A 24,556-nucleotide genomic window follows, 5' to 3' on the forward strand; every position below is an offset into this window, starting at 1 on the left:
TTATGAGGTTTCTCATATAAAAGCATTAACTCTTGCTACTCTTTTGTATCAATTCCTTACTTTAACTGCCCTAAGGCTTTATGTTAATTTTGCCCCTTGTTAGTCTCTGAGAAACCAAACTTCTCAGTGCATTTTTAAAAAATCTTTCCTTGGCTGTTTTACGACGATAAAATGCCTTGCCTTGGTCCAGCGGAGAGAGAAATCAGACAAGGGAATCAGAATGACTTTTCCATCACTAGAGAGTTCACTGTAGCAATTATTTCTAAATCATTTGCCTTCCCCATCTTGCCCCTCTGTGTATTTGACCTTTATCAAATGATTTTTTCCATGTGTCAGATAGTTATTGATTTCTACCATAAGCAAGGTGCTTTCTCGGTGGGAAAGACAATGACCAATAAGAAATAATCCTTGCCCTTCATTCAGCTGATAATTTAGAGAATAGCCTAAGATTACACTAGTAGTTTAAACTATACTTCTCAATTTCTCAGTACTTTCTAACTTTCCATGGTTGTTTATTTAAAAAATTATTTGTCCTTTTTTTCTATTAGATTTTTTTAAATTTTATTTTTGATTGACAATAATTGTATATATTTATGTAGGACAATGTGATGATACATACTTACAAGGCAAAATGATTAAATCAGGCTAATTAAATCTGTCACCTCACATACTTTTACTTTTTTGTTATGAAAATTTTAAATAGATTTGTTTTAAAGTTCTGTTTTATTGTTGTTTTGAGATGGGGTCTGGTTCTGTCACCCAGGAAGAACCTGGTGGAAACTTTACAGGCTTGTGCCTTTAAAGTTTTTTTTGAAAAATTTTTGGACAATTTTAAACAAAATTTAAATGGTTATCATTTTTGCAAAAAAAGTATTCATTATCATAAAGTATTTACATTATGGTCTTAAAAGTTGGGGGTTGTTAATTCTGTCTATGCATAAAAACTTGATATAATAAATCTCTTTTTAAATTTCCTTTAGCATATAATTTATAAAGTTCAAAAAATCATGCATAAACTTAATTGCTACCATCCTGTTTTGCAGCCTGGCTGGGTTGTTTTGGACCAACCAGATGCTGCTTGCCATTTGCAGCAACGACAAGAACCTTCTCCTCTACCTCCAGGGTGGGAAGAGAGGCAGGATATCCTTGGAAGGACCTATTATGTAAACCATGAATCTAGAAGAACACAGTGGAAAAGACCAACCCCTCAGTATGTGCTGATGGCTTTCACAATTTTAATCTGGAAACACTTTTCATTTTGAAGTCATGTCTCAGATGGATTCATAACAGTATAGTGATCCATAAACTATAAGAATACTAGGATTTTTATTGCCCGGGACTTTAAAAATCCTAACTCTGCTGTTTCGTTTTTTAAATGACTTGATAATATTCAAAATTACTTGACTCTAGATACTACCCTTTTAATTGTGTCTTAATTTTAATAGGTTTTTAATTTTATGTAGCCACAAATGGTACATTTTTATTTTTAGGCTGAATTAGAAGTCTTGGAGAATTTTTGTAGTTTGTTATTAAAATATAATAAAATGTTAATTTCTATAGTACTCTATTTTTAAAATATGAATTATTTATAAAATATAAAGGACTCAATAATAAGGGTATTATGTTAAACGCCCATTTGACAGTCTGGTCAATGTCCACATAACTTCCAGCATGCACAGATCAAGGACGGAATGGCTTTCAACATATTCTAACTTACATCTCTTCAGTGATTTTTTTTATTATTAGACTGTATATACATTTATAAAATCTCCTATTATTCATATTATTCTCAAATCCCCTTCCATTTTTCCTTCCATATAGTCTTATAAAGTCTTCCTTTACTTTTCTGTTTGAAACATACTTGTAATTTTTTAATGTGTTCATTAGCCTCCTAATTTTTGGCTTTGATATTTTGTGCCTGATATATGCCAAGCACTTTCATAGATATTTTCTGTTCTCAAATCCTTCCAAAACAAATCAGCAGTTCAAGTACTTCATGGCACAGAAGCTTCGGTCTTCATAGAGTGAGGTACAGACTGCAAAGCTGAAGACACTATAAAATTCTGCAGAATTGCCCTGTTGCATACCTCAGTATTATGGCAAGCCTTACATGAGCAAAATCACATTTCTTTCACCGTGGCTGATGTCGTTTTCAGGTAGCCAAAATCAAATATTTAGGGGGAAAAAAACTGAAGCATTCCCTTAGAACCATGTATCAAAATTATGTTCTCTTTAGCTATGGTACAGTAAGAACTGGTCTTCTGACTAGCCTGAGCTCATGTGGCGTTAAATAAATTAACAATAATTTTATTATTAAATATTTGAACAAAATTCTTGATCTGATAGACTGGTTATATTAAATGCAAATAATTAGAATGATATAAATGACTGAGGTGAGGGTGTTCAATCTGATTTTTTAAAATTTTAATTTCTGTGGGTCCCTAGTAGGTATATATGTTTGTGGGGTACATGAGAGGTTTTGATACAGGCATACAAGGCATAATAATTACATCACGTAAAATGGGATATCCATCCTCACAAGCCTTTTATCCTTTTTGTTACAAACAATCCAGTTATAGTCTTCTGGTTGTTTTTAAATGTACAATTAAATTATTATTGACTGTGGTCACCTGTTAAGCTATCAAATACTAGGACTTATTCATTCTTTCTATTTTTTTTAATACTCATTAAGCATCCAATCTGATTTATTGTACCTCTCCTAAGCTTAGACAAATCTTTACTATTACCTTTTTCAGGACAGGCTCATGACTGTATTTTACGAAAAACAGATACCATTCCTAATAGATATGTAATTCCTAAACCATTAAGCTTTTCATTATAAAGTTCTTACACCATCTTTTCATTCTGCCCTTCACATTGCTGCATGGAGTACTCTACTCCTGGCTTAAGACCAATTCTAGAAAATGTACTATCTGATTCACAAAGAAGTATGTATGTGTAACTCTATTACTCTTATAATAACATGGCAAAATAATATGATGAAATAATCTATGAAGTGCTCTGATATTTATTCATTCAACAAACATTTTTGAGTACCTATATGTGTTGGACATTATCCTAGACATGGTGACAAACTAAAATATCAAATCAGACATGTTATATACCTTTTCACAAAACCTTGAACTCCATAAGGTACTCTAAATATACCAGTCTGCCTGCCCATGATTGAATCTTTGCATGTCGAAATAGCCTTTGGTCAAAGACAATAAATTTTTTTATTGATCTAATGTAGATATTTTTTCAACGATCACAGAATCTTTGACAATCATTTTAACTACTTAAGACATGGATCATGGCTTTTTATACTTCCAATATAGGGACAACCTAACAGATGCTGAGAATGGCAACATTCAACTGCAAGCACAACGTGCATTTACCACCAGGCGGCAAATATCCGAGGAAACAGAAAGTGTTGACAACCGAGAGTCTTCCGAGGTATAAGTAGTTTCCTAGTTCTCCTTGAAAGACACATGCTATAGCAATAAAGTACGTATGGCTCAAGCTTATTCTGTTCATTTTAGAACTGGGAAATTATAAGAGAAGATGAAGCCACCATGTATAGTAGCCAGGCCTTCCCATCACCTCCACCATCAAGTAACTTGGATGTTCCAACTCATCTTGCAGAAGAATTGAATGCCAGGCTCACCATTTTTGGAAATTCAGCCATGAGCCAGCCAGCATCCAGCTCAGTAAGATGCTCTTAGATTTTGTTATGGCTTCAGTAGTTTATATTATGCATATTATACCATTCAACAACTATTATGTAAAATTTTGTCTTAAATGCAATAATGTGTAATAATATGTTAGGGACCTTGGGACTTTACAACATGGTCATTTTTCAAATATCCTCATTAATAGTATGGACCAGAGTCATGGCATCCAAATTTCCATTATGTCAGTGCCCTCCAGTCAAAAATCACGAGGGACACATTTGTCATTGAACAAATTGGGTTTATTATTCATTTCAGCAAGGGAGAACACGCACCATTGGTGTTTTGGTAGCAGAATGTTAGAAAAGACTTCAAGGATTTGGGCTCCTGTTAGGTGATTTTGAAGAGGGTTTTAGGAAGCAGGACTTTGCTCTACATGAGATGCTGTTGGGAAGCAGGGATAATTCTATGATTTTGTATCTCAAATCTTATCTGTAGTGAGGCTAAAGCTATGGTTAGCAAAGTAGAACAGTCACTCACATTTGCCAGGATAGGGAAATGTTTGGTATTTTGTGGCTTGGACAGTGTTCATGTTTTGTCTATATTCAGCCACGATTACAGAGTGGTCTTGATTTTGTCTTGATCTTACCTATGAGTGCCAGGCCAGCTCCTGGATGTTAGGGACTGCTTTTCTCTCCCAGTTATGCTGAAGTTGGTTTTTTGTTTGTTTGTCTGTTTGTTTTGAGACATCTCACTCTGTCACCTAGACTGGAGTGCAGTGGCGCTATCTCAGCTTACTGCAAACTCCGCCTCCCAGCTTCAGGCGATTCTCATGCCTCAGCCTCCTGAAAAGCTGAGATTACAGGCACACACCACCACGCCCAGCTAATTTTTGTATTTTTAGTAGAGATGGAGGAGTTTCACCCGGTTGGCCAGGCTGGTCTTGAACTCCTGGCCTCAAGTGATCCACCCGCCTCAGACTCCCAAAGTGCTGGGATTACAGGCATGAGCCACTGCTTCTGGCCTGAAGTTTTAACATTATATCACAGATGTCACCAACAGGTATATATGAATAAGAACTGATACACTTTGACTAAACAAGGAGATAGATGACATTTTTACTTCAGCCACCACTGTAAAAACTGTTGTCCATAGGGTTCAGAATAAAGTATCCCAGCATATGCTTCCACGATGAGAACTTCATAGCTAGCTGTCTAATATGTATCATCAAGGGAGATTCAGTAGAAGACAAAGATGATTCTCTGAGGATGCTATTTGTCATTTCCAGTTGAGGTTTCCCTGCCTTTCATTTAGTTAGTAAATATTTATTGAGAGCTGATCACATATATGCAAGGTACTATATGCTGGTTACTGAGGATACATCAGTAAATAAAATTTACAATATCTCCTGCCTTCATGGGACTTATATTCTAGTGCAGAGGAAAGCAAACTACAACCAGTGGGCCAAATCGGCAGCTGCCTGTTATGAATAATTACCATTGGAATACAGCCACATCATTTGTTGAGGTATTGCCCATCTCTGCTTTCACACCACATCATCTGAATTAAGTAGTTACAGCAGCATCCATATGGCCCACAGCCAGTATTTACTGTCTGGATCTTAACAGGAAACGTGTGCTAACCTCTGCTCTAGCATCTTCTCCAAGAAGCTTCACAGTAGATAGTTGTATGTGAATATGAATATCTGCCAGTAAATCCACCTGCCTGCCTCCTGCCCTTCCTTTCTTCCATTTGTCTGTTCTGTCTTCCATTCATTTCATTTTTTCACAGGGGAGTGGGACAGGTCAGTCAAAGACCTAAAGAATAAGCTACATTAGGCCGGGCGTGGTGGCTCACGCCTGTAATCCCAGCACTTTGGGAGGCTGGGATTACAGATGGGTTGAGGTCAGGTGTTCAAAACCAGCCTGGGCAACATGGCAAAACCTTGTCACTACTAAAAATACAAAAATTAGCTGGTCGTGGTGGTGCACACCTGTAATCCCAGCTACTTGGGAGGCTGAGGTGGAAGAATTGCTTGAACTCAGGAGGCAGAGGTCGCAGTGAGCCGAGATTGCACCATTGCACTTCAGCTTGGGTGACAGAGTGAAACTCCGTCTCAAGAAAAAAAAAGAATAAACCATATTGATTTGCTGATGATAAATCACATTCCCCTTCTTCCTGGTATTTTTTTTACTTAAAGTAATACATGGCAACCATATAGTGTAATACTATGCAGCCACTGAAGAGAACAAGGTGGGCTCGAGTGTATATGTTGGATGGAACAATCCCTAAGAGATGCTGGTAAATGAAGAACAGCAAAGTACATAACAGTGTGTTTGTTACACCAATGTAAATTATTTAAATGCAGAGCATAAATATGTGTATAATTTACTCGAGGACTAAACAGGAAACTAATAATGTTGCTTGCCTCTGAAGAGAGGCAAAGAGGCAAAGAGTGAACAGGATATATATTGTTTATACCTTTTGCTTTTTTGAGATAGGGTCTCACTCTGTCGCCCAGGCTGGAGTGCAGTAGCATGATCATAGCTCACTGCAACCTCAGACTTCTGGGCTCAAGGGATTCTCCCACCTCAGCCTCTGGAGTAGCTGGTACTATAGGCACATGCCATTGTACCCCCGCTAATTTTTAAAAATTTTTTTGTAAAGACTTGGTATAGTATTGTTTCCCAGGCTCCTTTCAAATTTTATAACGTGTATGAGTGTTACCTATTTTAAAAAATATTTTTAAAGCACTGTATGGTTATGGTTACAAATTGAGATTGTATTTAGGTATATAAAATAAAACTTAAGGCTGGGCATCTTGGCTCACACCTGTAATCCCAGCACTTTGAGAGGCCAAAGCAGGCAGATCACATGAGGTCAGGAGTTAGAGACCAGCCTGGCCAACATGGCGAAACCCCATCTCTATTAAAAATACAAAAATTAGCCGGGTGCGGTGGCGCGTGTCTGTAATCCCAGCTACTCGGTAGGCTGAGGCAAGAGAATTGCTTGAACCTGGGAGGTGGAGGTTGCAGTGAGACAAGATCGCACCACTACACTCCAGCCTGGACAACACAGCAAGACTCTGTCTCAAATAAATAAATAAATAAATAATAAATAAAAATTAAACCTTCCATCTTACCACTAATATATGCTCCCTCAGTTACTATTAGTGGTCAAAGACCTAAAGGATAAATGATATTGATTTGCTGGTGATAAATCACATGCATACATATATAGAAACTTTTTCTGTATATTCATAAACGTGCATGCATACATATATATTTGTAGATGATTTTTTAACCTGAGATCATCTTACACATACTTTTTGGTAACTTACTTTTTTCACTTGCTGTCTCTTAGACATTGAACCATTTCAGTACATATAGATGTACTCCCTTAAAAACCAACTAAAACAATCATTAAACTCTGGCATATTCCATTGTACAAGTAACCCTTAAGGTATTTCACCAGTCTCCTATTGAAAGACTTTAGATTGTTTACAGTACTATTATAAACAGTACTACAGTGGATATTGTGATTTAATTTGTGCATTGTAAATTTTGATGTCATTAAATAACAAAACTAAGATATTTCAGATAGTGATAACTAAGATATTTCAGATAGCATGTATAGAAAAACATAAGGAAAGAAAGAACATGAGATTTCCAGGAAACAAGTAGTCTGGAATGTCCAGGAGGTAGATTGCGAAGTGGGAAGTGGCTGAAGAAGTAAGGAAGAGGCAGGTTGTGGTGTTCAGGAAGCATTGTTTTCTATGCTGTCATTGGCTTCAGCTCCAGAAGGACAGGACTGGCATTGCAGGATGCTCTGAGGCTGCAGGGTGCAGCATGGAGAATGGACTTAAGGAAGTAAGACTTGCGACGGGGAAAGCTATTAGGATATTGCTGCCATTGTAATCAAAGTGACAAAAGATGAAAACTTGAAGTTAAAACAACAATAAAACTAGTAACTAAAGTGGAAAGGGAGTGTATTTGAGAATGGTTTCTGTGAGACATTCAAGAGAAGGTGTCTAGGATGCAGTCCAGCACCGGGGGCGTGGGAGCTGGATGTGTGAAGGTGTCCACATAGGGGGCTGAGAGCGACCACGTGCCTCAGCCTGCACTCTCAACATTTGCATCCTAGCCATCCTTCTCTCTTCTGCCCTGTCATACTTACCCTCACTACCTTAGCTGTCACTCAAAGGCAAATCACAAATCTCAAGGTATTCTTCTGTTGTCTTGTTTTTTTACAAGAATCATTCCAGCAGAAGAGGCAGCTTACAAGCCTATACTTTTGAGGAACAACCTACACTTCCTGTGGTGAGTTTTACCCTCTCCCATCAATCAATAAAAATATAAAACTCAGCATCTCTTTTTATTTTTTATTTTTTGGCAGACTGAGTGTGAACGTTTGCCTTACAAGGAGCCAATACAGCACAGAATGTAGGCTCCAGGTGGTGATGTTCAGGGAAGGGCCTTAAAGACACACAACATGGAGAATCATCTCTCTCATGTTAAAAGCAAAGTTTCCGCATGCTGGTGACTGTGGGTGGTATCTGGGCTTGTCAGTTGAAGCGCTGTGCTGGCTAGAGGTGATCTGCTGCATGCAGCACACAATTCAGGATCACTGTGTCCAGTTGCCGATGTTCTCCGTGTGCACATGGCATCCAGCAGCCATGTCTGCCCTGTACATGAAGCATAGCCAGGGTTTCATCACCCAGGTGTGCACTGGTATTGACATGCCCAGCAGCCAGGCTGGAGTTTATCAGTCCTTGGTCTGTTTCTTCCCTGCAGGATCACATCCATCGGTCTACTAAGGCCTTCTGCTTCCTGCTCAGTGCTGTCCCAGCCACAGCCTGGATGGCAGCTTGAACCTTAACCCTGCCTGCATCCTCTTCCTGACATAAGCCTCACTACTCTGAGTTTGTCTCTGTTTTCCAGAGGCCCTACTTGTTTTTGAAACCAAAGTAAAACTCCCAGGCTCCCAACCTCTTCAGCCTACCCTTCTCCTTATCCCCGAACAGAAGCCTCCTGCTGCCTTCATTCCTGTCTGTGCTTTTTTTTTCGAAGCAGACTGTTCCCATGTCCTGATTCTCTCCCGCTTCTGAGTCTGTGTGCATTCCATTTCCCCACTTGGAATGGCTTTCTCATTTTCTTCCCCAACCATCTGGAAGTTTGAATGGCAGTCTAGGTATCAGCTTTGAAAAGTAGGGTATGTTCTAGCACAGGAATGCAGTCTCCAAAATCCTCAGCCCACGAGTGGTTTATCTGTCTAAATAACACCCTGCACTAAGAAAGGGACCCAGATCCTGTGCTGAAGAATGAGAGGTCGCCCACCTATGCATCCATTGCTCTGGTCAATATTGACCATCAACAACAGGACAGATGCCATTGAAAGGCTATCATCGCCAACCTTACTCTCACTGTCATCTGTCCAGCCTCCTGCATTAGATCAGAGCCTGCTCAAGCTGAGTTCCATGGTATTTTTCCCTCTGCACCTTATAATGTCCTCTATACAATGAATATGTGGAAGTTCTCATTGACTGACAGACATTCACCCAAGACACAACTTTAGGTGCACCAGATGAGCAGCAGAATCTCGAGATGATTTACATTTTAGTACCAGAAAAGTTGTTTCCATTCCTTTTTTTTCCCTCAATACATTGATTGGGGTTTTTTTGGTAAGAGCTTTCTTGGAGTATAATTTACATACCATAAAATCCACCCATGTTTGATCATACAATTAAAGAGTTTTTGTAAATTTATACAGTTATGGAGACATCACCACAATCAAGTTTAAGAAACTTCTATCACCCCCAAAAGTTCCCTCAATCCCTATGCCTACTCTCTTGCAAGCAACCACTCATCTGCTCTCTATTGCTACAGTTTTGCCTTTTCTAGAAATCTCATGTAAAGGGAGTCGTAGGGTGTAGGCTTAGTGTCTGACCTCTTTCACTTGGCATGCTGTTTTTCACACAGACCCATGTTATTGCATGCCTCTATTAGTGCACGGTATTCCATTGTAGAGATATATCCACTACATTTATCTGTTCACCAGCTGATGGACATTTGTAGAACTGGGCAGCATTTAAATCCATCATTTTGTGATCTAACAGCTCATCACAACTGTCCCCAAAGTACGTAGGGCTCCCGTGTATTTAGTAAGTGGTGTCTTCAGTGTGGAGACTGGTGGTGATGGTTTTTATGTTGTAAGCCACCTTAGGGAGCCACACCAAACCAGGGCTTATCTGGTTCAAAATGACAACAGGAAGGCCAGATTTAGGACTTTTTTTTTTTTCTTTTTTTTGAGACGGAGTCTCGCTCTATTGCCCAGGCTGGAGTGCAGTGGTGCGATCTCAGCTCACTGCAACCTCTGCCTCCTGGGTTCAAGTGATTTTCCTGCCACAGCCTCCCGAGTAGCTGGGACTACAGGCGCACACCACCATGCCCAGCTAATTTTTGTTTTTTTTGAGTTGGAGTTTTGCTCTGTTGCCCAGGCTAGAGTGCAATGGTGCGATCTCAGCTCACTGTAACCTCTGCCTCCTGGTTCAAGCGGTTCTTCTGTCTCAGCCTCCTGAGTAGCTGGGATTACAGGTGCCCACCACCATGCCCAGCCAATTTTTTTTGTATTTTTAGTAGAGACGAGGTTTCACCATGTTGGCCAGGCTGGCCTCGACCTCCTGAACTCAGGTGATCTACCCACCTCAGTCCCCCAAAGTGCTGGGATTACAGGGGTGAGCCACCACGCCCAGCCTGGATTTAGGACTATTTTAAGTAAGCCTGGAAATAACCAGACCTCTCTTTATTCATTTGTAACAAACTATGATAAATAGCATCTCCTAGCTTTTAGAGAAACAAGGCAGGAGTAGGACTGTTCATTCAGCAGATAAGCATGATTTCTGTTGTTAGATTACCTGGGTTCAAATCTCAGCTCCATTCCTTAGAAGCAATGTCGCTTAACAAGTTACTTCCATCACTCTGGACCTTTTGGCTAAGATCAAGTGGAGTTACAAGTTACTTCCATATTGTAAGCTTCTGTTTACTCACCAGTAAAATGAGCCAGTATTAGTAATTATCTCATTGAAATTCAGGTGGGAAGTAAATGACGTTATCTGTGTTAAACAGAGCACGTGCTTGTTATTGTTGTTACGTTTTATTAGGGTTGTTATCACTCTCATCATTATTGTTATAGTGTTTTTTTTCCCAAGTGAAGTACTGTACACTTTATTTTGCACACTTTAAGATATTTAAAATGTGGTTTATTTCACTAAAATGTATAATTTACCCATTTTTATTATAATACATGGTTTTAGTTCAAAATAAAATATAATTTGTTTTAAAGCAAACAAGTAGTGAAGAAGGGATGTGGTGTTTTTTAAAGGATTCTTTCTTATTAATATTTAATTCTTCTGGCCAGGCACAGTGGCTCATGCCTGTAATCCCAGCACTTTGGGGAGGCCAAGGCAGGTGGATCACTTGAGATCAGGAGTTCGGAACCAGCCTGGCCAATATGGTGAAACTCTGTTGATACTAAAAAAAAAATAAAAATTAGCTGGGTGTGTTGGCACATGCGTGTAATCCCCAGCTACTCGGGAGGCTGAGGCATGAGAATAGCTTGAACCCGGGAGGCAGAGGTTGCAGTGAGCCGAGATCATACCACTGCACTCCAGCCTGGGCAGCAGAGCAAGACTCTGTCTCTCTCTCTCTCCGTCTCTCTCTCTCTCTCTCCCTCTGTCTCTCAGAGAGGGAGAGAGAGAAATATATATATAATATATATATATAAATATATATATTTCTAGAAATATATATATAATATATATATAAATATATATATTTCTAGAAATATATATAATATATAAATATATATTATAATATAATATATTATAATATATATTTCTAGAAAAGGCAAAACTGTAGCAACAGAGAGCAGATGAGTGGTTGCTTGGGGCCTGGGAGTAGGCATAGGGACGGAGGGAACTTTTGGGGGTGATAGAAGGATTCTTAAACTTGATGTATTTAATTCTTCTGTTATTCTTCACTTTAGCTTTTGCCTACTTCATCTGGATTACCACCAGGTTGGGAAGAAAAACAAGATGAAAGAGGAAGATCATATTATGTAGATCACAATTCCAGAACGACTACTTGGACAAAGCCCACTGTACAGGTATCCTGCAGTCTATTAACTTGCTTTCTTACAGGATTTCAACGTCACATCCCTATGTAAACTATTACATCACTTTGTAGTATACACTGGATACTTCTGGCAGCTTTTTTTTTTTTTTTTTTTTTTTTTGAGATGGAGTCTCACTCTTGTCACCCAGGCTGGAGTGCAATGGTGTGATCGTGGCTCACTGCACCTCTGCCTCCTGGGTTCAAGCGATTCTCCTGCCTCACCCTCCCGAGTAGATGGGATTACAGGCGCCCGCCACCACGCCTGGCTAATTTTTGTATTTTTAGTAGAGACAGGGTTTCACCATGTTGGCCAGGCTGATCTGAAACTCCTGACCTCAGGTGATCCACCCACCTTGGCCTCCTAAAGTGCTGGGATTACAGGCCTGAGCCACCGTGCCTGGCCATAGCATCTTCTAATTATTTATTTTCTGACACTGATGTTAAGTGTCTACCATTTCCTATGAATCTCTAATATACACGAATTACCACTTGTTATTATATAAAACAAGTACAAATGAGAATAAGAGGAAAAAGCAAATGATCTAGTCTTTGGGTATTTTTGTAATTTGAATAGTTAGGATCATTATTTTAACTAAAAGATACTCTTGGCGATTGGGATCTATTAAAGAAGTTTATGCTGGGCCGGGCAAGGTGGCTCACTCCAGCCTGGGCAACAAGAGCTCAAAAAACTCCATCTCAAAAAAAAAAAGTTGATGCTGATGATACCTCACCCTTGGCAACAGTGTCATCTATAATATTTCCTTGTAAGTGTTTAGCAAAATATTTATTTTCTCTTATCACCATGTGTCTTGTTGAGAAATGTTTTAACATTGAAAACTGCAGAGAATAATATAGCAAATGCACATATCATTTACACTCAGAATTACCATCATTAACAAGTTACCATATTAATTTCTAGACATTTTATTTTTAAAAATAAAGTCTTATAGATTAAATTCCTTTTAGCCAAGCTCTTGGTCCCATTCCCCAGGGGGAACCACCATCTTAAATTTGTTGTGTTTTCTAGCCTTTTTTATATACTTAGATAAAGAGCTTAAAAAATGTAAAATAAAATTAGCTGGGCGTGGTGGTGCATGCCTGTAATCCAGCTACTTGGGAGGCTGAGGCAGGAGAATTGCTTAAACCTGGGAGGCAGAGGTTGCAGTGAGCGGAGATTGCACCACTGCACTCCAGCCTGGGCAACAGATCAAAACTCCGTCTGGAAAAAAAAAAAAAAAAAAAAGGAAAAGGAAAAGAAAATGTAAAATATTGTTTATATGCCTTTGTTTCTAATTTTGCAACGAGAGAACACTCATTTTATTTTATAGAATGAGGTGCTGCTTGATTAAAAAAAACTTTGCATTGATGTTGTGGCCCTGTAAGTCTACACCTTTTTTGCTTAACATTGTTTTAAAGCTCTGTCCATGTTATTTATAGATCCAGTGTATTTCTCTTAACTACTAATATTCCATCATGAATATATTACACTTCAATTATCCATTTCTGTGGTAGATGTTTGCCATTCATTTTGTCTGCCCAACATTTGAATCTACTTCTGTGTATGAAGAATTCCCCATCCTGTGAGTTTTGGGAAAACAAAGGCGACCTCCTCCTATAGGCACCAGAGCTCCCCTTGCATCTAGGGCTTGAGCTTGTGGACCTCGCTCCTTCAGTCAGATGCACCCACAGCAGACTGTTAACTATCATCTTACTGCTTGAGAACTAGTTGAGAAATTATAAATTACTGTAAAAAATAAAGTTTTACAAAATAATTTATTGGAAAAATGTTATTAAATGTAATGCATTATTGAAATGTTGGGAAAATATTAACATGCCATAACTACATTTGAAAATGAGCCTCAAATATTTAGAGTCTCTTTAATGGAGGGTGTGTATTCTATTTGCAGGTTAAGTTACCTTTTTAACTGCATCTATTTGTGAGTTCTCTCTCTATAAAATATTACAATATGATTTCATTAATATGCCAGGCCACAGTGGAGACCAGTCAGCTGACCTCAAGCCAGAGTTCTGCAGGCCCTCAATCACAAGCCTTCACCAGTGATTCGGGCCAGCAGGTGACCCAGCCATCTGAAATTGAGCGAGGATTCCTTCCTAAAGGCTGGGAAGTCCGGCATGCACCAAATGGGAGGCCTTTCTTTATCGACCATAACACTAAAACCACCACCTGGGTAACTCTGATACTCTTCCATTTAAATTCATAACAACAATAATCATCTCTTACGCATAGTTCCTTAAAATCTTTACGTGTATATTAGTATAACCTATGTTTCCTAATATTCATTGAAAGATATATTGAATTCTTAATAATATTATTTGTATTCAGGAGAATGCTTATGCCTCTTTTTAATATTGTTTTGGATTATGATGGAGATATTCATGTTTACTTCCTATTTCCAGTTTTTAGCTCACTAGCCATAAATGCTTAAGAAGATATATAGGAATAATCCTTTGCTTTTATATGAGGGTTTATAGCTCCAAAGCACTTTTGAATCCATATCTCATTTAATATCAAAAAAACCTTGTGAGGCTAGGTAGAACAAGTATTTTTATTTTAAGATAAGGCTTAAAATTGTTTAGTGCTTGGCTTACCACTAATAGAAAAATTACCTAAAGGCCGGGTGCAGTGGCTCATGCCTGTAATCCCAGCACTTTGGGAGGCCATGGGGGACAGACCACGAGGTCAGGAGATCGAGATCGAGACCATCCTGGCTAACATGGTGAAACCCCGTTTCTACTAAAAATACAAAATAATTAGTTGGGCGTGGTGGCGGGTGCCTGTAGTCCCAGCTGTTCGGGAGGCTGAGGCTGGAGAATGGCGTGAACCCGGGAGGCAGAGCTTGCAGTGAGCCGAGATTGCGCCACTGCACTCCAGCCTGGGCAACAGAGCGAGACTCCATCTCAAAAAAAAAAAAAGAAAAGAAAGAAAGAAAAATTACTTAAAATTAGCAGCAGATGAATAGATTTTAATTAATTATTAAAAGACCAACATAGCTTAAATAATACTAAAATTATTTAATAAATTAATAATATATGTAAATTAAACCAAATAAATTGAATTTTGTTCTCTTTTTTAACATTCTGAATTGGCCTTTGATAACCTTTTTGGGCTTACCTTCCTGCTATTCAAAAATATTAATCAACCCTTGAACAGATAGCTGGCAAAATGCATGTTCTGGGGTTTAGAAATATGTGGTCCAGGGCCGGGCACAGTGGCTCATGCCTGTAATCCCAGCACTTTGGGAGGCCAAGGCGAGTGGATCACCTGAGGTCAGGAGTTCAAGACTAGCCTGGCCAACATGGAGAAACCCAGTCTCTACTAAAAATACAAAAATTAGCGGGGCATGGTGGTGCATGCCTGTAATCCCAGCTACTCAGGAGGCTGAGGCAGGAGAATCCCTTGAACCTGGGAAGAAGAGGTTGCAGTGAGCTGAGATGGTGCCATTGCACTCCAACCTGGGCGACAAGAGCGAAACTCTGTCTCAAAAAAAAAAAAGAAAGAAATATCATGTGTCCCACTCTTTCACCAATTTTTACATAGAGAAAAGCCCTATATAGTGACACATTTCCTAAAGAGCAAGGCAAAAGAGATGACCAGTTAGTGGTGATCCTGAAAACTGATGGTTATTCCTTTTGATATTATAGCCTGACAGTGATAGATTTTAGAAGGAGAAAATATTGTGTCACATATTTAGGAAATAAAGTATAAATTGACTTTTACAAGAGAATATTTTAAATATCCATTGATGTTAGAAAATATGGTAACAGACTGACTTTCATTATTTTAAAATTTGTGTGTATTGTTCTTTATTTACTCCACCAAAAAAGGAAGATCCAAGATTGAAAATTCCAGTCCATCTGAGAGGAAAGACATCACTGGATACTTCCAATGATCTAGGGCCTTTACCTGTAAGTGTATAGAAATGCTAACCCATCTAACTTGGCTATCTCAAATATTTTGCATTTTCAGATATAGTAGTTCTTTATCAGCTATCATTAATATTATTATTAAAATGTTGATACCTTCTAAGAATGGAATGGAATATGCAAGTTAAATTACCCATACAACCAGTGTTATTTTTCTATCCATTCATCTAAAACCCTATCCTAAAATAACTGAAATACATTCTTAATTATAGCCAGGATGGGAAGAGAGAACTCACACAGATGGAAGAATCTTCTACATAAATCACAGTATGTGCAGTGCGATTTTTCATTATGTTATTTTTTGTAATAAATTTTATGTGTGAGAAAGTACATCTTTTTTCTTTTTCTTCCCTTCAGATATAAAAAGAACACAATGGGAAGATCCTCGGTTGGAGAATGTAGCAATAACTGGACCAGTAAGTCTCTCTGTGCCAGTGTGCTCTGATGGGACTGTCCTCTCACCTGTCTCTTCAAGAGCAGATAGTCAAGGGCATAACCCTACAGGCATTGAGAGGAAAGCACATATTCTCTCCTCTCCCCCATTTCCCATACTCCAAGTCTCAGTTATTTGAAAAGATTCTATAATGTCATTATCCTTACCCTACGCAATAGCAGTGGGGGCCAAGTGAGCCAGACAGTCGGAATGCTAAGGCAGTGTGGGCTGCTGAGCTCTGGCTGGTGCCTCCCACTGTCTGAACAAGAATGATGACAGTCCTCCACAAATCAGAGAGGAGCAGAGAGTGTATGCGGATGAGGAAGCAGCAGCACCCTATCCACTCCAGGGTCATTCTTAAATTTTTTGATAGAAATCAAGCCAGGCTCACACCTGTAATTCCAGCACTTTGGGAGGCCAAGGCAGGTGGATCATCTGAGGTCAGGAGTTTGAGACCGGCCCGGCCAAGGTGGTGAAACCCTGTCTCTGCTAAAAATGCAAAAAAAATCAGCTGGGCATGGTGGCAGGTATCTGTAGTCCCAGCTACTTGGGAGGCTGAGGCAGGAGAATTACTTGAATCCAGGAGGTGGAGGTTGCAGTGAGCTGAGATTGCACCACCACACTCCAGCCTGGGCGACAGATCGAGACTCCATCTCAAAAAAAAAAGAAAAAAAGAAAAAGAAATCATTGCAAATGCCCAGTATGTAAGACACATCCACACTTAAGTATAAATATTACCATGTATGATAATTGTACTACTCTTGAGTCAGATTGATAGGAAAATTATCCTTTTTTATAGCAGCTTTTTCCATTTTATTCAGATTTTTTCTAATTCATAAAAATAAATAAAACTGAAGATACCGCTTTTTATTACTATTTACTATCTCAACATGTAGTCCTTTAATAGCTCAAAAAGGCAACTCCTTGGAGTTCAAGGAAAAGGTACACTTTTCACATTGTCCCTTTAATGGAGAAATCACTTTGAAAGTCTCTTTAGAAATGGAAATTTTTGTTTCTAATATTTCTCTACCTGGAAGAAATTTCCTATTTCTGGCATGCTGCATTTTAAGTATATTGCATAATGAAAATTACAGCCATAGGAATTGCTGAATATAATTTTATCTTAAACAGAGAAATTAAATATTTTAAAGTTTAAAGTTTTGTATTTATTTTTCTTCTAATTAAACTTTTCTTTCCAAATATTTTTCTTTTAATGCCCTTAACTTAGGTTCATAAAATACCCTGCAGGGAACTTTAAAAATTGTTCCAGAATAAAAACAACCTAAATTTCTTTATTTTTCCAAAATTTCCAACTAAAGGCAGTGCCCTACTCCAGGGATTACAAAAGAAAGTATGAGTTCTTCCGAAGAAAGTTGAAGAAGCAGGTTAGTGGTATTTGTAATAAATACTTAAGAGTCATTAATATATAGATGGAAAGTAATGGGAAATGTTTTTTTAAAGTAATAATTTGTTCTATATTTGTAACAACTTTGAGTGAACAGTTTTTCCTAGAGAAAGGATGCTCATTTTTTGAGTAGCTGTGATATATCACTACAGACCATAATTACTTTATGTCTTTATTTTTCAATATATTTTATAATATAGAAAAATGGCATTTAAAGTTTGCTTTCCAGAGCTCTAACCTGGTGTATCCTTGTGGGGTTTATGGGGCTTGATCTTTGTAGAATCTGAGCAAGAGTGGCTCAGGAAATTATCTTCTGGCCTAGTCTTTGACTGTGTTGGAGGACTCTCTGGATTTTTTTATGACTTTGTTGTTTTCCAGCGAAAGTCATTCATTCTCTACAGCTTCAAATGTAATGTCTCTGCATCATTTAAAAATACAATCATGAGCGGAACTGTGCTTCCTTATGTTTATCAGTTATGTTCACTACACTTTTTCCCATCACCACATATGCAATATGTTTGGAACTAAACTCATCATCTGCCATCTATTTGATTTCTGTTGGTGTCTACTAGTTTACTTGCTCATCCTGTCCTCCTTTGCCTGCAGTTTAGGAATACTACCACTAGGTGGCCATATTGGGTTATACTTTCTTGCATTCTAAGCCAGAAACTGGCTTTCACAAAGATTCAAGATGGTGGGTCGGCTACCTCAGATTTTCACCCAAATTTTTAACAGAAATAAAACATGATAGTTTTTTTTAGTGTAAACATTTTATGCCCTAATAAAATCCTTAAATATCATCAACTTTCTAAACTCATTTTTAAGGATAATTTTGTGAGCTAGGCGCAGTAGCACACGCCTGTAATCCCAGCACTTTGGGAGGTCGAGGTGGGTGGATCACTTGAGGTCAAGAGTTCGAGACCAGCCTGGCCAACATGGTGAAACCCCTGTCTCTACTAAAAATACAAAAATTAGCTAGATATGATGGTGCACACCTGTAATCCTGGCTACTCGGGAGGCTGAGTCAGGAAAACCGCTTGAACCCAGGAGGCAGAGGTTGCAGTGAGCCAAGATTGCGCCACTGCACTCCAGCCTGGGCAACAGAGTGAGACCCTGTCTCAAAAAAAAAAAAGAAAAAAAAAACGAATAACTTTGTGTCAAAATTTCCCTGGAAATTTGTTTTCTACTTCTAGACTTTGGGATTTTAAATGTTTGCTGATTTATTGTTCTGTTAAATATTTTCATTGTTAATGAGAATATGCTGGAGGAATAGAAGCACTAGCTTCTCCATTTGCCACTCTGAGTGGTTGAAACATGTTGTAGTATCTAATTGTTAATGTCTTCCAGGCAGCAGAAGATGGGAGAATGCCATTACAGGCCACAAAATACAAAAAAAAAAAAAAAAAAAAAAAAAGATAAAAGCAATTATATTCGTTGATCTCTCACTGCATACCAGGCATTCTTCTTAGAAGTTTAATGTGTTATTCATTTAATGTCTACAATAACTCTGTAAGGAAGGGACTACTATTACATTTCACAGATGAGGAAACTGAGGCACAGAGAGAATAGGCAATGTGATCAAGTCCCATGGTTATTAAGTAGAAAAACTAAGTGGTCTAGCTCCAGATCCCATGTCCCTAAGCAACATGACATATCATATTGGTGACTAAGAGAATTAAGAGAGAAATTAATTAATTTGTATGGAAATTACCCAGAATGCAACAAAGGTATGTAAAGGGATAAACATATAAAAGAAAGGTTAAAAGACATGAAGTCACTCCAGAAGGAGGGGACCAAGATCATGAGGAGAAGGCTAAGAATATGAATTCTCACATTAATAAAAAGGCCCAAGCAGTACTTTAAAAATAAAATCTGTATCTAGACACATCATAGCAAAAGAGCAGAACACTTAGAATGTAAGAACGTGTAGCACCAAAACAGAAATAAAGAATATTAAAAACACCAGGTGCAGTGGCTCATGCCTGTAATCCCAGCACTTTGGGAGGCTGAAGCAGGAGGATTACTTGAGCTGAGGAGTTCAAAGCTGCACTGAGCTATAATCATGCCACTGCACTCAGCCTGGATGACAGAGCAGTACTCTGTCTCAAAAAAAAAAAAAAAAAAAAAATTAAAAACTGATGCTTGAAAGCCGTGCACTGTCTTTAACCTTTTCCTCTTCCTTATCCTCAACATCTTGTAGTTAGGAATAATGATGGCTAATAATTACCATATGCCAGATACTGTGTAAGCATTTTTAATGCATGGAATTGAAACAACTCCATCTGGGTAGCTATCATTATTATTATCCCTATTTTATAGATGAGGAAACTAATCCTTAGAAAAGACATGTAACCCGCCTAAAGTCTCACTCCTAGTGAATGGTGGAGTCAAGATTTGAACACGGCCAGATTCCAGAATGCATGCACTTGTCTACAACTCAGTTCAAACACTGAAGTTTCTCCTGTAGCCCTCTCTTCTTCCACTACCATTGCTCCTTCACAGGTCCCTCTGTCTTCTCTCACTGAGCTATTCCAGGGGTCTTTAACTGACCAGTGTGCCTCTTGTTTCTCCTCTTTAGAACCACCCTTTGCACCCTGTCCCATCAGCTTCTGAGAACCCAGCAATCTGACCATGTGGCTCCCCTACCCAGAAACTCTTCCCAACTGCATTTACACTGTCCACCCTCTGGCCCCAGACTACTTTTTCGCATTTTTTCACTATAATCCCTGCTTTCTTTCCCTTCCTCTCCCGTCTTCTCCTTCTGTGCCCTCTAGGTATTAAATATATCAGACCCCTCATGTATGCTGTTCCTCCGTCCTTCCCTCCCTTTCTCTGTCTAAAGACTTCCTCTCAAAGCCTTCTTGATTGCCTCATTTGAAGTCAATAGCTCAGTCTTTTATGCCCTGCAGACATTGCTTCCATCTCTGTCATCAGCAATTGTCCTCCTATTTTAAGTCTCAGAATTAGCAGCATTTATACTTGTTTTTCACATATGCACCAGATGAGAAACTCCTTGAGGAAGCAATGACATCTTACCCTATGTTTTTATTCCCTTTATTCCCCATCGTTGACCCTACTACAATACCACCTGGCCCAGAGTAGGCCTTTGATAAATGCTTACCTGCACCAGCTGCCTAGTATCCAGTCTAAAGTTGCTTTTCTGCAAGCTTACCATTTTTTTAATGACATAAGCAGTACAGGAAACTGCTCATATCATGCTTATATTGTTTATATCAACTGCTTACATTATTATATTTCTATAGAGCTTTCCATTTTCCCTAAATAAATTGAAAATGAAATTGATTTTTTTTCCTTAGAGCTAACCTTTTTTGGAGGTGACAGAATATTGATGGCATGTTTTCTCTTACTGGTTTCCCCTGGAAATTTGCCCATGAAATACTGAGGAATAAAATATTTAGATATATCTTTTGTAAAATTTACAATAAGTTCTGCCTAAATCATAGTTGTGTACATTTGTCACATAAGCAAAGAAGGTACTAAAGATTAGTGAGGTAATGTAGCTCCATTAATTAAGAGCACAGACTCAGGAGCTAAGACTTTGTTGTCTTCTTCAGTTTTATGTGTAAAATGAAGACAATAATAGTAGCTTTTGCATAGTGTTGTTATAAGGTTAAATGAGTTAACCTACCATTCCAGGGGACCCATGCCTGGCTGTATTAGTCCGTTTTCACGCTGCTGATAAAGACATACCCGAGACCGGGCAATTTACAAAAGAAAGAGGTTTATTGGACCTACAGTTCCACATGGCTGGGGAGGCCTCACAATCATGGCAGATGGCAAGGAGGAGCAAGTCACATCTTAACGTGGATGGCAGCAGGCAAAGAGAGAGCTTGTGCATAGAAACCATTAGATTTCGTGAGACCCACTCACTATCACGAGAACAGTGCAGGAAAGACCCGCCCCCATAATTCAATCACCTCCCACTGGGTTCTTCCCATGACACGTGGGGATTGTGGGAGTTACAATTCAAGATGAGATTTGGGTAGGGACACAGCCAAAATATATCACTGGCACAGTCTGTAAATGTCACCATATGTTAATGAGTGAAGGAAGACAGACTCCAGGGAGGAAAGTAGAGGTAGGGAAAACCCTGAACAGACAGGCACAACAGCTAGCAAGCAGTGGCTGTCCTACAGGTCATAGAACGGTGTTCATTGGAACTTAATATGAAAAGGACTGTTAACGAAATGCCTTCATGGGGGCATTACCATCACCATCAATAGCTTCTTTAGGCCAGGTGCCGTGGCTCATGGCTGTAACCTCAGCACTTTGGGAGGCTAAGATGGGAGGATTGCTTGAGCTTAGGAGTTTGAGACCAGCCTAGGCAAGATGGCAAGACCTCAAAAACTTAAAAAATTAGCCAGGCATGATGGCATGCGCCTATGGTCCAGTTACTTAGGAATCAGAAGCAAGAGGATCACTTGAGCCCACGAGGTCGAGGCTGCAGTAAGCCATGTTCACGCCACTGCACTCCAGCCTGCACTACAGAGCTGTCTCAAAAAAAAAAAAAAAAGCATCTTCAGATATAAAGAAGTCTATATTACTGAGTGATTAGAGAAAATGCAGGAACTCTCTTATACCATAGAGGAAACCAAGACAATATACGTAGTTGTGTTTTCCCTGAGTATATTATGTAAGGAAAAAGAGACTTGGACACAGGGTGTAGAGGGAATGGTATAACTTTATGAGAGATAGGTTTGTTATTATGTTGAACTGATTTAAACAATAAGTGTCTCCTCTGGATTTTCAGAATGACATTCCAAACAAATTTGAAATGAAACTTCGCCGAGCAACTGTTCTTGAAGACTCTTACCGGAGAATTATGGGTGTCAAGAGAGCAGACTTCCTCAAGGCTCGACTGTGGATTGAGTTTGATGGTGAAAAGGGATTGGATTATGGAGGAGTCGCCAGAGAATGGTTCTTCCTGATCTCAAAGGAAATGTTTAACCCTTATTATGGGTTGTTTGAATATTCTGCTACGTAAGTACCTTTACAATGATTATAGACAGAAAAAGAAAAATCACTGTTTTAAAAGTAAGAGTCGGCCGGGCGCAGTGGCTCACGCCTGTAATCCCAGCACTTTGGGAGGCCAAGGCAGGTGGATCACGAGGTCAGAAGATCGAGACCATCCTGGCTAACACGGTGAAACCCTGTCTCTACTAAAAATACAAAAACTTACCCAGGCGTGGTGGCGGGCACCTGTAGTCCCAGCTACTCGGGAGGCTGAGGTGGGAGAATCGCTTGAACCTGGGAGGCGGAGGTTGCAGTGAGCTGAGACCATGCCATTGCACTACAGTCTGGGCGACAGAGCAAGACTCCATCCCAAAAACAAACGAACAAAAAAACTTTGTTTATACATTCATCTGCCAAAGGACATTTGGGTTATTTCCACTTTTTGACAGAAATTACTACTTTTAAAACCATTAAATCCAGTGGAGGAATGTGGTTCTAACAGTGACAAACAACTCTTAAAAGAGGAAGATTATTTATAATTATTTGCCATATTAAAGTTTTTCAGATGAAGTATTTAAATGGGGTTGTCTTTACAGGGACAATTATACCCTACAGATAAATCCAAACTCTGGATTGTGTAACGAAGATCACCTCTCTTACTTCAAGTTTATTGGTCGGGTAGCTGGAATGGCAGTTTATCATGGCAAACTGTTGGATGGTTAGTATTAAGTATAAACTTCTTACAATGTAATTACTTGTTTTCTTTCACTTGGTAATCATTCTAAATATATTTGTTTTTTTGCAAGGTTTTTTCATCCGCCCATTTTACAGGATGATGCTTCACAAACCAATAACCCTTCATGATATGGAATCTGTGGTATGTCTTTTTCACTTATAGTATAGATGAAGTATAATTTAACAAGCACCTTGAACATTTTGAAGAATTTGCTTTTAATTACATGGAAATCAATATATTATCATGTTTCAAAATACAAATGAACTTTTTCCTTAACATTTTATTATGAAAATTTTCTAACATATAATAAAGTTGGAAGAACTTTACATTGGACACTTGCATATCCACTACTCACAATTGCTTTTTTCTAGATTTACTTTATCACATACCTATCTGTCTATCCATCAGTCTATCTTAGTTTCTTCATGCATTTCAGAATAAGTTATAGATAACATTAAATATCCCACGAAATACTTCAATAGGTTGTACAAGTTATGTATCTTTTGAATCAGTATTTGCATTATGATCTTTTATGATGAATGTTGTATATATATATACATATGCACATATATATGTGCATATATATAATATACATATATAATATACATATATAATATACGTATATAATACATATAAATATATAATATACGTATATAATATATAAATATATATAACATACATATATGTATATAATATATATATATAAATATATATATGTATTTTTTTTTTGAGACAGAGTCTCACTCTGTTGCCAAGCTGGAGTGCAGTGGCATGATCTCGGCTCACTGCAACCTCCGCTTTCCAGGTTCAAGCATTTCTCTGCCTCAGCCTCCTGTGTAGCTGGGACTACAGGCACATGCCACCACACTCAGCTAATTTTCATATTTTTAGTAGAGACAGGGTTTCACCATGTTCGCCAGGATGGTCTCCGTCTTTTGACCTCATGATCTGCCCGCCTCAGCCTCCCAAAGTGCTGGGATTACAGGCATGAGCCACCGTGCCCGGCCAAATGGTGTATATTTTTTAAATGGCAGTCGAAAGGCAAAGCATTATGGTTAGGCTCCTAGAAAAACACAGAAGCCCAAGGATTACACTCTGGACTGTAGCCATGTTGTTTCCTGTGCTGCTGAATAGCCTCACACAATGTGTGCACACATGAACTCCAGGACATCTTCCTTAGTACCAAGTTCATTTTTTATTCTTTTCTTATTACATATTAAC

The 24,556-nt window shown here is 38.6% G+C and overlaps 1 protein-coding gene across 7 annotated transcripts in view; it reads left to right on the plus strand.

Moving 5' to 3' along the window:
• NEDD4 (NEDD4 E3 ubiquitin protein ligase) overlaps positions 1–24,556 on the plus strand; it is a 167,963-nt gene that overhangs the window by 130,212 nt on the left and 13,195 nt on the right. For 6 of the 7 annotated variants that reach the window (XM_055279239.2, XM_063639393.1, XM_055279240.2 and 3 more), the window contains 13 exons: positions 1,044–1,210; positions 3,339–3,456; positions 3,543–3,710; positions 7,925–7,990; positions 11,715–11,834; positions 13,831–14,031; positions 15,689–15,769; positions 16,000–16,054; positions 16,145–16,203; positions 17,540–17,605; positions 22,397–22,626; positions 23,196–23,317; positions 23,406–23,476. In XM_055279239.2, the coding sequence (XP_055135214.2) occupies positions 1,044–1,210; positions 3,339–3,456; positions 3,543–3,710; positions 7,925–7,990; positions 11,715–11,834; positions 13,831–14,031; positions 15,689–15,769; positions 16,000–16,054; positions 16,145–16,203; positions 17,540–17,605; positions 22,397–22,626; positions 23,196–23,317; positions 23,406–23,476 (1,524 nt within the window). The remainder of the gene's footprint in view (positions 1–1,043; positions 1,211–3,338; positions 3,457–3,542; positions 3,711–7,924; positions 7,991–11,714; positions 11,835–13,830; positions 14,032–15,688; positions 15,770–15,999; positions 16,055–16,144; positions 16,204–17,539; positions 17,606–22,396; positions 22,627–23,195; positions 23,318–23,405; positions 23,477–24,556) is intronic. The other variant, XM_055279236.2, reaches the window with a different exon arrangement.

The sequence above is a fragment of the Symphalangus syndactylus genome, chromosome 5 (assembly GCF_028878055.3).
Source record: "Symphalangus syndactylus isolate Jambi chromosome 5, NHGRI_mSymSyn1-v2.1_pri, whole genome shotgun sequence".
Classification (NCBI taxonomy): Eukaryota; Metazoa; Chordata; class Mammalia; order Primates; family Hylobatidae; genus Symphalangus; species Symphalangus syndactylus.